This window comes from Delphinus delphis, chromosome 19 (genome assembly GCF_949987515.2).
Source record: "Delphinus delphis chromosome 19, mDelDel1.2, whole genome shotgun sequence".
Taxonomy (NCBI): domain Eukaryota; kingdom Metazoa; phylum Chordata; class Mammalia; order Artiodactyla; family Delphinidae; genus Delphinus; species Delphinus delphis.
This window is the reverse complement of record NC_082701.1, coordinates 10,077,266-10,089,444: the sequence shown is the minus strand read 5'-3', so window position 1 is coordinate 10,089,444 and position 12,179 is coordinate 10,077,266. Positions and strand designations below refer to the sequence as shown.

Below are 12,179 nucleotides of genomic sequence, written 5' to 3'. Positions count from 1 at the left end.
CCAGGGGGTGGGCTGGGATCCCAGAAGACACTGCCTTCACTCCCTGTCGGTCACTTCGACATGACTCTGGTGCCCAGGGCCCTGGGACAGCGCCACCTGGAAGGGTTCCGCCCAGTACTGCCAGGGGGCAGTGGGGACCCCGACACAGTGCCTCCTGCTAAAGGGTCCTCGCCCAGCGGCCTTCCCCATGCGTCCTCCCTCCCTCCCTCGTGGGCTCTTCCTCTCTGAAACTGCATCTTCTAGAACTTTCCCCTGGTTTTGTGATTCATCCCCCCACTTTTGGGGGCAGCTACCCTGTTCCTGTTTCACTCTGTGTTGTCAGGTCGCTTCCTTGCAGCCCAGCCAGTGAGTCCTCCCCAGACGGCAGCCGCTAGGGAAGGCCTCCGTGGCTGGCCTGCTGGTGGACAGGCCCTCCGTTTGCCCAAGGTATCCATAGGCGGAAGACGGCGCCGGCGGTACCTGCTGCGAGGTCCGCTGTCCACAGGCAGGTGCGGGCCAGCAGTGGCCGACAAGGACCAGGACACTTCGGAAGCAGGGACAGAAGTTCTCCCTCAACAGTGTGCCTGCTCCAGCCCTGGAGGGGCCGGTGGGCACCCTCGGTTTGGATGTGACCCCGCGTTCCATGTGTGCTGCTCTGAGGGTCCTTATGCCTGTCCACCCCCACACACGCTGCCAGGTGTGAGGTTGTAGTGGGTGTGAGGACATCCAGAATCTCAGAAATGGAAAATAATGCGAAAATAGGTTTTTCAAGTTGGGATGGAGGGCAGGGGACCCTCTTTCAAGCCTTGAGGTGCGGGCAGCTTCTTGCCTCCACGTGATGGAGACATGATTAAGAGCTGATGGCGGAGTGCAGCCCACCCTCGTCCTGGCTAGAGACGGGAGGCTGGGTGGACTGCACACCACACACCACCCGCTCCGAGGGGCAGCTGGGCTGCCACCTGGGCTCTTACTTGCTAAGCTAACGACAGCTAGCCGAGGAGAGGGGGCGTGAACTGCCCGGCCTGCGCACCCAGCTTCCCTCCACACTGGCAGCTGGGAGGGTGGCTCTGGGGTTCCAGCCTTTCCATCGCTGCTCCTGGCTCCTGAGAAATGCCGTGGATTGGAGTCGGCCCACAGACCACATGCCTCAACGTCCCACGCCAGGGCCACTGCTGCTGCTCTGTCCATGCGGACGGGGGCCTGAGCCACAGGCCCGGCACTCGAGTGTTCACTCCCCAAAACGAGGCAACCTAGAAGGGGAGACCTGCCCGAGGTCACGGCCCACCAGCAGCAGCGTGAGGACAGGACCCTTGTCTGCTGCCCCTCACTTCTTAGCTGTCCGTCCAGCCCCTTCCTCAGCCTGTGGGTGGGGAGGGATCGCTGGGGGGTTGCTGGAGGGGGCGGGAATCCTCTCAGCATCTCTCCCTGCCCCCCCCCCGCCCCCTGCCCCGCCTGCTCCTGCCCCTGCCCCCGCTCCGGGCTCTAGGCTTGGGCTTGCAGGACTGAGCTTGGCTCCTTCTTGGGGTCTTGGCGGAGAAAGTGCAGAGCAGCAGTTCCCTCCACAAAGCCGCACTGTTCTCAGCAAATCCTCCCAGGAGCGGGATGCATTTTTTTCAAATGATTCAGCAGCACGTGAATGGGAAGGGCCCGAGCCCAAGGCTTCGGAGACCGTGACCAAGGCCTCTGGCATGAGATCCTGCTGGGCCCGCAGGGAAAAGGGGGGAAAGGTGGCAGGGCTTGAGTCAGGGGTCCTATCTGGGTCCTGGGGGGTCGGGAGGGCAGCGTGGAAGCTGGGCGGTGAGTGCTGCAGCTTCTCTCTGCATCACCAAGGCGCTTTTAGAGATGCTTCCCTCCCGCTCCCAAGGGAAGCCAAAGCAAAGGGACAGGAAATGGAGATGGGAGAGCTGGTCTCCATGGAGACGGGGCATCCAGTGGACAACGGCTCACGTGTACGTGCTAGAATCTTGAACAGCCCTGGGCAGGCCTGGCAGATCCCCAGGTACTGGGCTCATGGGCAGCGTGGACCAGGGCTGGGGCTGTACTGCTGTTTCCTGTTGTCTGTCCTGCACCCGTCACTCTCCCTGCCCCACCCTCAACTCCTGAAAAAACACATCTGCTCTGAGCAGTTGTCATTCCAGGCGTTTTTGACCCTGGCCTGAGTCATGCTGGCCAAGTCTTGCCCTCACACTGGACACCACAGCCCTGCCGCGGACATCTGTTGGCCCCTGGGGTTGGGGAGGTTTGGGGGACCTGGGGGTGGGTCTGGTCTCTCACAGCTGCTCCAGGGATGGAAGAAGCCCTCGGTTCCCTGCATCATCACAGGGCTGTTTTTAATTACTTCATTTCCCTGAAAGCAGCGAATTTGGAGGAGGCCTGCTCCACCCCTGGCTGAACGGGGCCTGGCATTGAGGCCAGGGAAGGCAGAGCTGAGTGCTTGGGGAGAGCCCCCGGGGCCATGTCCACCATGGGGCAGCTGGAAAGGTGAAGGCTGGGTACACCGTGAGGCCAGAGGGGCAGGTGGGGCTAGATGCTCCCAAGGCCTTCTGGGCACCAGGCCAGCGCTGACGCCATGCATTCCTTGTGACATCTCCCAGGCTGCTCGGCCACATCCCGTTTCCACGTGCCGTTCTGTTGGGGGGGGGGCGTGGCCCCGAAACCTGGGGAGTCCCAGCGGTCTGCAGTCCATGTGAGCACGACCCTCTTTCTAAATCATCATCCACCCACCCCCTGGCCCTGTAGCTGGTGCGGTCTGCCCCCACCCCAAAGAAGCGGATGCAGCCCACTGCAAAGGCTCACAGTGTCTTTATCATGCTCCCCACAGCCCACTGAGATGGTTTAGTTACTTGTAAGCAGTTAGGCATCCCTCAGTAATCCAGAGCAGGGCTCTGAAAAGCATGATCACTTCATTACAGCTTTCGTGGGGCAGAGCAGCAGGCTGTGTGTCTGGGGTGTGGGCACAGGAAGCGGGGTGCCCCTCATTTCTGCCTCCACCCTTAAGGGCTAGTGGTGGCCAGGATGCAGGCAGCCCAGTCCACCCTCCACTGGGACTTGGGGCAAGTTCATCAAAATTCAAAGGTTAAGGGGCCTCCGCCAGGTCAACCAGCCATACAGTGTCACTGTGTCCACCCTAAAGGGACAAGAGACTCATCCCAAGAGGCAGCCTCGGGATGTAGCTGCAGGCATTAAGCGAGGACTTTGGTAGCTCTGTGATTTGAGGGTGTAGATGTCTACCCTCGTGCTGTCCCTTCTCTGGAGAGTGTGGACAAGAGTGTGGAACCCTCCAGCCCTCCCCAAGTACCCCAGCAGTGCAGAGCACACCTGGAGAGCTGGGGGTCCGAAGCGTGGCCTGGAGTAAGTGGGGGCTGGGTCTTGTGTGGGGCAAAATCGTTGCTTTCTGAGTTCCTCTGAAATGGTTGGTGTGTAGTTTTTCCCAGAGACAAGGAAACGGACCAAGTGACCCTCTACTCTCAAACCAGGGCTCGCGTTCCAGGAACAGCAGCAGAGCGGCCCCCACCCACTCTTGATTGGGGCCAGTAGGGTCTTTGGCAAATGTGCCGGCCAGTCGAAAGCCCCTGACCTCTCCCGCACAGCGGATGGCTTTGAGACCGTGTGCGCCTCACCGGAGGGACCACTGGGCGTCTTCCACGAGGCTGCGACCAAGACTGAAGAGTAGGGCGGCGAGGTCCGTGTTAATGCCTGTCTCGCTGGGCGCCCCTTCCAGATCTGAGCTGGAGGCTGCAGTAGGTGGGCGGGGAGGTGACGGTGGCCTCTGCTGCTGCTGAGGCACCCTTGCTGCCCTGAGTCAGTGTAGACACATAAGACTCAGATGGTTCAGGGTTTTTTTGTTTTTTGTTTTCCGCGGTATGTGGGCCTCTCACTGTTGTGGCCTCTCCCGTTGCAGGGCACAGGGTCTGGACGCGCAGGCTCAGCGGCCATGGCTCACGGGCCCAGCCGCTCCGCGGCATGTGGGATCTTCCCAGACCGGGGCACGAACCCGTGTCCCCTGCATCGGCAGGCGGACTCTCAACCACTGCACCACCAGGGAAGCCCGGGTCAGGGTTTTGACCTTGTATTTAGATGTTTTTCCGAATCCTGGAGATTCCCGCACCTGTTGCAGGCAGGCCCGTGATTTTTCCCTGCGCCGGAAGCTCTGCCTGGGCAGGCTCTGGGGTCTGGGGATTCTGGGGTGTTGAGTGTGTTGGTGCAAGGCCGTGAATGTCTAAAAATCAGAGTCCTGACATCCGCAGTATTACCGTGCTCTGGGGTCGGGAGCCCACGCCGAGCAGCGTAGCCCCGTTGGGAAAGGTCCTACAGGATACATTCGCACGTGTAGCATATGGCATTCCTCTGGAGAGAAGTTGGGCCCGTGGGAAGACAGTCAGGATAATTCAGTTTATTTCAGTGTGAAATAAATGAACTTCTGACAGGCAGTTCTCTTTCGGGGCCTGGCTCCCCCATAGACTATGTCCTTGGCTTGTTGTTCATCTCCATGGCTTCCCCGATAAGGTCTGCAGACACATGAGGACTGAGACGTTGGCAGGGTGTGGGAGAGACATAAATCGGCCTGGGCTGGTCGAGTGTGCTGCTCCTCTGGACCGGCCCTGGCCACAGGGTATGCTGGGGACACCCAAGGTTTCCTGCCAGCCTCCTCCCTGTCCCCTCGCCCCAGGGCAGTGGCACAGTCTGGCCTCCGTTGGTTTCGCCTGGGCTGTTGTCATCTCTCGGAGTCTGAACATAGCCTGTGTTCTTTGGATCGTCGTCCGCAACCTTGACTTTCCACCCACCCCGTTCTTTTCCATCCCAAATCTGGCTGGGTGGACTAGGGATTGTTTTTGCAGGCTCCTAGTGGGGGGAAGTGACGTCATGTGGTGTCCACAGCCTGAGGGGTGGGGGCAGGGGCTCTGCGGTTGCCTGTGCTTTGAATTAAGTCCACGGCTGTGCATTCCAGTAGCCAACATCTGGCAGTGAATTCATCAGCCAGTGTATCACCCTTGATCTCAAACCCAGATGTTGTGTTAACGGCAGAAGAGAAAGAAGAAAAAATCTGAGCAGCCCAGGGAGAGGCCATCATTTTTGCGTCCAAAGCGGTTAGAACAGGAATCTTTATAAAGACTCTGCCTCCTACTGCTGCCTCTGGTTCCCCAGGGGCAGGATGGTGGAGCAGAGCTGCTCACTCGGGGGGTGGACAGGACCTAGACTGATCCCCCAACCCAGGGCCAAACACCAGGCCCAGCATGCCGTAGGTGTTTGGTAAACATGAGTCCATGCCTCCATTTTAACTTCTTCCCAGATTCTTTGGGTCTCTTTGCTTCTCCCCAGCCCTGTCCTTTAAATGGCCTGGGACTCAGAGAGGCCCATCCCTCACTTGGAGTGGCCTCCAGTCTGGAGCTCAGGGTTATGCCCATTGTGCTAGGTGCAGGGAACACATTTCTGGAAAGCTCTTCTTGCCGCCTCCTCTGTCCGCCACTGGCAGTTGGAAAGATTGTGCGTCTTGGTTTTCCTGTCCATCATCTATCTTCCTGCCTGTGTTGGATCTCCTCGAAGGCAGGGACTGTTACTGAAGACCTTTCCACACTTTACCCCTTTTTCCCTTTGGGCAACAGGAGGGGGGCCCATGCTTTTTGGATTTATACTTAAAAGACAGTCCAACTTGGAACTCTGAGCTTGGCATGGAAGACAGTCCCCACTCTGGCTCGTGCCGGGGGCAGAAAGCCGAGGGTCGGGATGTCCGCAGCCGAGTTGGCTGGGGTCCACTGTGCGCTGCTGCCCCGCCCTCCCTCCCCTGTGGGGCCCCTCAGGTCTCCTATCTGTAACTTGCCGTGGGAACCTCTGGCTGTGATCAATTCATCAGCCAATGCTTTGCCTGTGTCCTCCCCCCCCACCCCATGCAGAGTGGTGCTGAGCCCAGATGGTACCTGCTGCCCTGAGCAGCTCAGCGCTGTGGATCCCTCGCACCTACGTGGACAGGTGTGTGCCCAGCATCTCTCTTTCGTGGTTGGAGGGTGTTGACACTTTGGGGAAGGTTTCCATAGAACTGGGCTTTCTTTTCTCTCTTGCTTCACTTTCTTTCCTTCCATTTCTCTCTTTTTTTTTTTTTTTTGTTTATTCATTTATTTTTGGCTGCATTGGGTCTTTGTTGCTGCACGAGGGCTTTCTCTATTTGTGGTGAGCAGGGGCTGATCTTCGATGCAGTGCACAGGCTTCCCACTGCAGTGGTTTCTCTTGTTGCGGAGCACGGGCTCTAGGCGCGCTGGCTTCAGTAGTTGTGGCATGTGGGCTCAGTAGTTGTGGCGCACGGGCTTAGTTGCTCCGTGGCACGTGGGGTCTTCCCGGACAAGGGATCGAACCCATGTCCCCTGCGTTGGCAGGTGGATTCTCAACCACTGCGCCACCAGGGAAGTCCCCGAGGTTCTGTGTTTGTTCTGTCCTGAGCTACACCTGCATCGTGTGTCAGGCACCGCATCACGTGCCCCCCATCTCTTAGTTCTCCCACACCTTGATGGTGTGCAGATACTGGCGGCGGTGTCTCCATTTCCGATGTGAGCAGCTGAGTCCCAGGGAGGTCAGGGAACTTCCCTGAGGCTACACAGCAGGGAGGGGCTACAGCAGGATGGAGCCCCGCTGCTGCCCCCTTTCAATTAAGAACTCAGACTGCCTGGGAGGCTTAGGAGCTTTTATAAGAGAAAAATGCATGGACCTTGATGTGTGGAATGGAATGGAGTCTCTTGGCTGTTGGGGAGTAGTTTTTGCTTCTTTTCTTTTTTTTTTTTTTTAATTTTATTGAAGTATAGTTGATTTACAATGTTGCTAATTTCTGCTGTACAACAAAGTGATTCAGTTATATATATATATTATTTTTCATATTCTTTTCCATTATGATTTATCACAGGATATGGAATATACTTCCCTGTGCTCTACAGCAGGACCTTGTTGTTTATCCATCCTGTATATAATAGTTTGCATCTGCTAATCCCAACCTCCCAATCCCTCCCCACCTCCCCCTTGGCAACCACAAGTCTGTTCTCTATGTCTGCGAGTCTGCTTCTGTTTCATAGATATGTTCATTTGTGTCATATTTTAGATTCCACATATAAGTGATATCATATGGTGTTTGTCTTTCTCTGTCTGACTTACTTCGCTTAGTATGATCATCTTTAGGTCTATCCATGTTGCTGCAGATGGCATTACTTCATTCTTTTTAATGGCTGAGTAGTACTCCATTGTATATATGTACCACATCTTCTTGATCCATTCATCTGTCGATGGACATTCAGATTGTTTCCATGTCTTGGCTGTTGTGAATAGTGCTACTATGAATATAAAGCTGCTTTCATCGTTTGTTTGTTTGTTTGTTTTCTTGGCTGCATTGGGTCCTTGTTGCTGCACGTGAGCTTTTCTCTAGTTGCAGCTAGTGGGGGCTTCTCTTCATTGTGGTGCGTGGGCTTCTTATTGGGTGGCTTCTCTTGTTGCAGAGCACAGGCTCTAGGTGTGTGGGCTTCAGTAGTTGTGGCACTCAGGCTCAGTAGTTGTGGCTCATGGGCTCTAGAGCACAGGGTCAGTAGTTGTGGCACATGGGTTTAGTTGCTCCGTGGCATGTGGGATCTTCCTGGACCAGGGCTCGAACCCGTGTCCCCTGCATTGACAGGCGGATTCTTAACTACTGTGCCACCAGGGAAGCCCAGGGGTACTTGTATCTTTTTGAATTATAGTTTTCTCCAGATATATGCCCAGGAGTGGGATTGCTCAATCATATGGCAACTCTATTTTTAGTTTTCGGTTTTTTGGGGTTTTTTTTGCGGTACGCGGGCTTCTCACTGTTGTGGCCTCTCCCGCTGCGGAGCACAGACTCCAGACACGCAGGTTCAGAGGCCATGGCTCACGGGCCCAGCCGCTCCATGGCATGTGGGATCTTCCCGGACCGGGGCACGAACCCGTGTCCCCTGCATTGGCAGGCGGATCTCAACCACTGTGCCACCAGGGAAGCCCTATTTTTAGTTTTTGAGGAATCTCCATACTGTTCTCCATGGTGGCTGCGCCAATTTACATTCCCACCAACAGTGTAGGGGGGTTCCCTTTTCGCCACACCCTCTCCAGCATTTGTTATTTGTAGACTTTTTAATGATGGCCATTCTGACTGATGTGCAGTGGTACCTCATTGTAGTTTTGAGTTTTTGCTTATTTTCTAATGGCCAGCAGTGTGTTTATTGAACACCTATAATGCAGTAAGCATTGTGCAGGGTGCTGGACCTCTGAAAAGCAGTGCCAAAAAGTTCCAAAAAACATGCAGAACTAGGCGCACCATAGTAAAAGCAATGCAGAATTAGGCGCACCATAGTAAAAGCAATGCAGAACTAGGCGCACCATAGTAAAAGCAATGCAGAACTAGGCGCACCATAGTAACAGCAATGCAGAACTAGGCGCACCATAGTAACAGCAATGCAGAACTAGGCGCACCATAGTAAAAGCAATGCAGAGCTAGGCGTACCATAGTAAAATCTGGCAGCACTGCTCCTTTTAGAACTGTCATCTCCTTTGGATGTTCCTGGTTCATTTGATGTCATGAGCTGAGGATGATGCCGCGGAAGAGCAAACTTAGGACAGGACTAACCTGATGTTTACTGATTTGCATAAACACCTTTCTGTGCAGCATTGCAATAAGGTATAGATGAGGCAGGTCGTAAGAGGGACCAAGACAAACCTAACCTGTGCTGCCGTCCAAGTATCTCAGGGTCAGCTCAGCAAATAGTGAGCCCTAACTGTTCTGTGGTTGGAGCATAGCTTGTGTCTGTTAGAAGCTCCCAGGGCCCTGAGCAGATGGGTACAGATGTTTACAGCAGAGTGGATGAGAGTTGCGGAATATACCAAGTGCTGCGGGAGGACAGGATTTCCCTGAGGGAAGATGGGGAAGGGCTATTTCAGCTGGGTCTTGAAGGATGAATGGACGTTCTCCAAGCAGAGAGAGGGAGATGGCATTCAAGGCAGAAGAAACTTGCCTGTCTAGAGGTATGGACACCCCTGAGCAGGTTCAGATTCAGGGAGTATTATGGACTGGCGGAACAGCAAGAGTGGGGGACCACCACGGCAGCCGAAATAGTCACTGGCTGGCGCCAGGCTGCACAGGGTCTTCTGTTTTAGACGAGGGCAGTGTGCGGCCGAAAAAGATGTTAGAACTGCACGGGATGTGACTGAGAAAAGATAACATGTGCTGCGGAGGGAGGATGGGTGGGGGGTGGGAGGAGACGCTGGGATCAGGTTGACCAGCTACCAAGGGCAAGGCCCTCTGTTCTAGGGTGGCATTTCCTAGATGTGGCTTTGTAGGTTGGGGCCAGGCTCAGCCTGGGAAACAGGAACCTGTGGCCTTGGCCAGTCATGACTCAGCGCCGACAGAAGGAAAAATAAGGATGGGTTTGGGCCTGGGTGGGGCGCTGGGGCTGTGGCGTGGGGCTCTGGTGCCAGGCTGGGATCCACAGCGCATTTCAAGGGTCCAGGGGGATGGGCACAGATGGGGATCCGCGTGCCTGGGCCTCCCTGCTCTATGGGAAAAGACAGCCCTGCCTGGGGGCTCTGAGATTCCAGCTGCCCATTGGGGAGTGGAGGTGGGAGGTGCCTCTGAGCCTGTCTGCTCCTTGTTTCTTTATTTTGCTCACACCCACACTCACGTGACCCTCATCCAGCATGACCCTGAACAGCCGAATCTTGGAGGACAAAGCTGTTTTGGTGTTGTTTTTTTTTTTGCGGTACGCGGGCCTCTCACTGTTGTGGCCTCTCCCGTTGCGCAGCACAGGCTCCGGACACGCAGGCTCAGCGGCCATGGCTCACGGGCCCAGCCGCTCCGTGGCATGTGGGATCTTCCCAGACCGGGGCACAAACCCGCGTCCCCTGCATCGGCAGGCGGACTCTCAACCGCTGCGCCAGGGAAGCCCAGGACAAAGCTTTTAAAGCCATTAAAACAGGCCGTGCCACCAGCTGATAAGCCTCGAAATGAAAAAAGGGAGGGCTCTGCCCGTGACAGGGTGAACTGCTGATCCGCGCCCCGTCAGGTTATGGGTCGGAGCAGAGTCTGGGCTTAATTGCTACTAGGAAGCCCTGGGGTGCATGGCTCTCGAGCAGCCTCAGGCCCCAGGGAACATTCCGGAACCTTCCCAGCCTGACCTCTTCCCCTCTCCTTCATCTCATGTCACGTTCCAGGATCATCCTTCTTTCTGTTTGGCCTTTTTCCTCGGCATCTGTCCCTTATGTCTGCTAGAGTTGCTCTCGAATGTCTCCTCCCCCCGTTCAACAGTTTAAATGTTCAACCTTCCTCTGCCGTGCCTCTGATAGAGTGTGTGTTATTACAGAGAATCATCCCTGCGACATCTCTCAGGGACACGTTGAGGACAGATTAGGAGGCTGACGAGATAGACCTTTTAGATGGAAGACCCCCAACCTAAATGTGATGGGGCCCCTCGTAGGTAGGTAACTCCCCCTCAGCCTTCAGCCCAAGAGAGCCTGATTGCCGGTTGGCTATGGGGGGTGGGGACTCTCACCATCCTTAACTGCGTGATCAGGACTGCAGACCAGTCAGTGTGCTTATCTGCTTCCCCAGCCGCAGATACATACACACTGGGGAGAAAGAGGAAAAGCCCCAGAGTACTCAAGCGTGACATCAACAGCGAGCTGCTGTTCAAATCAGTGACGGCCCCAGCAGCCCCCTGTCGTGAAGGACGAGAGCTTCTGCTCTGGCGCCCTGTCGACAGAGGGCTCTAGCTTCACTCCTGGTCTCCCCCTCGGGATGGAGTCCGATGCTGTACCCAGGGCTGGGGTCATCTTGCCCCTCACCTCCCACCTCCCTGCTGCCCCTTGCCCCCTCCTTAGAGCCAGAACAGTCTTTCGGGGACTCTGCTCACCTCTCTGTCTTTGTTTTGCAGTGATCAGGGCCAAAGCCGTCAGCGAGAAGGAGGTGGACTCCGGGAATGACATCTACGGCAACCCCATCAAACGGATTCAGTATGAGATCAAGCAAATAAAGGTAATGGCCACTGTCCCTGCGTTGCTCCATTGGGCAGAGCTTTGGGAGCTTTGGGAGCAGGGCCGGGGACCGGGCGGGGCTGGCCTACCATCTCAGTGCACCACTGGGTCCCTAGGACTCGGTCCATCCACCTCTGAGGCAGACAGCTAGGAACGAGGGCGTCAAGCCACAAGTGGATCTGATTTTCCTTAATCCGTAAACGCTGAGAAGTGGTGTGGGCGTGGTCTGTTCCTACCAGCTAGGTTATTTCAGAAATGCATCATCTTCGTGAGCCTCAGCCTTAAGTTACCAAGTTCACAGCATCTGTGGAACGTTCTGTGAGTGCCTCTTCACCTCTCCATGGCAGGTTCAGAGGCAGTGGGAACTTGGCTGTCGCCTCTGGGAGCCCACGACCAATGTGAGAGCAGGTGACCTGATTCCCCCAAACTGCGGGTGGACTCTAGTCCTGCCTGGTTAGCTTTATGCTCTAAGAGGAGGGGGGATTTGGACAGAGGGGGACTCCTGTGGACAGGTGTGCTGGGACGACTTCCTGAGAGAGGGGAGTTGAGAAGGAAATGGACATGGCAGCCTGGCCGGTGACGGAGAAGATGCTTCGCCAGGGGAGGGGAGGGACGGAAGGCTTGGGGGCTGTACACCGAGGGGGTGGTGGCATTTGTTAGGTTTTCAGAATGGTGGTTGTGTTCGAGGTCATGTGGCAAGGAGCCCATATTTGGGAGGGAGGGAGAGAGGGGAGGACGTGGGGGGGAGGTTGGGAAGACAGGACCAGTGCTGATGTTGACAATAACTAACTTGGTCTACAAGAGGGAAGAAGATTCTAGGCTCCAGCTGGAGGAACAGCGTTTCAACCTGGGTAGTAGTTGTGGCCATCCATGTTTAATTTTGTTACAAAAATAAAAAATAGAACATAAATGTTACCAGAAGGTCAAAGAAATGCTTAATCATTGTGCCTATGTCATTTAAAGAGGTGACCCAGTGCCTACATCTCTATTTATGAAGCGGGAAGGACAGTTATCTCTGCTCTCACGCCTCATTGAGGGGTCGTGAAAAGGCAGGTGTTGACAGCAAGGAAGCACTTTCAGCCCTTTGGTGACAGACGTCATTGATAACCTTTCTTGGCATGAGTTGGGGTGTAGCTCTTGCAAAGCGGGTTCGCCGTGACATTGGGATGACCCTGTTCCATTTGAGTTTGCTT

At 55.5% G+C, this 12,179-nt stretch overlaps 1 protein-coding gene across 1 annotated transcript in view; it reads left to right on the top strand.

The window, feature by feature from the left end:
- TIMP2 (TIMP metallopeptidase inhibitor 2) overlaps nt 1-12,179 on the top strand; it is a 51,090-nt gene that overhangs the window by 25,883 nt on the left and 13,028 nt on the right. Inside the window, exon 2 of the mRNA XM_059998233.1 lies at nt 10,887-10,987. Within this exon, the coding sequence (XP_059854216.1) occupies nt 10,887-10,987 (101 nt within the window). The remainder of the gene's footprint in view (nt 1-10,886; nt 10,988-12,179) is intronic.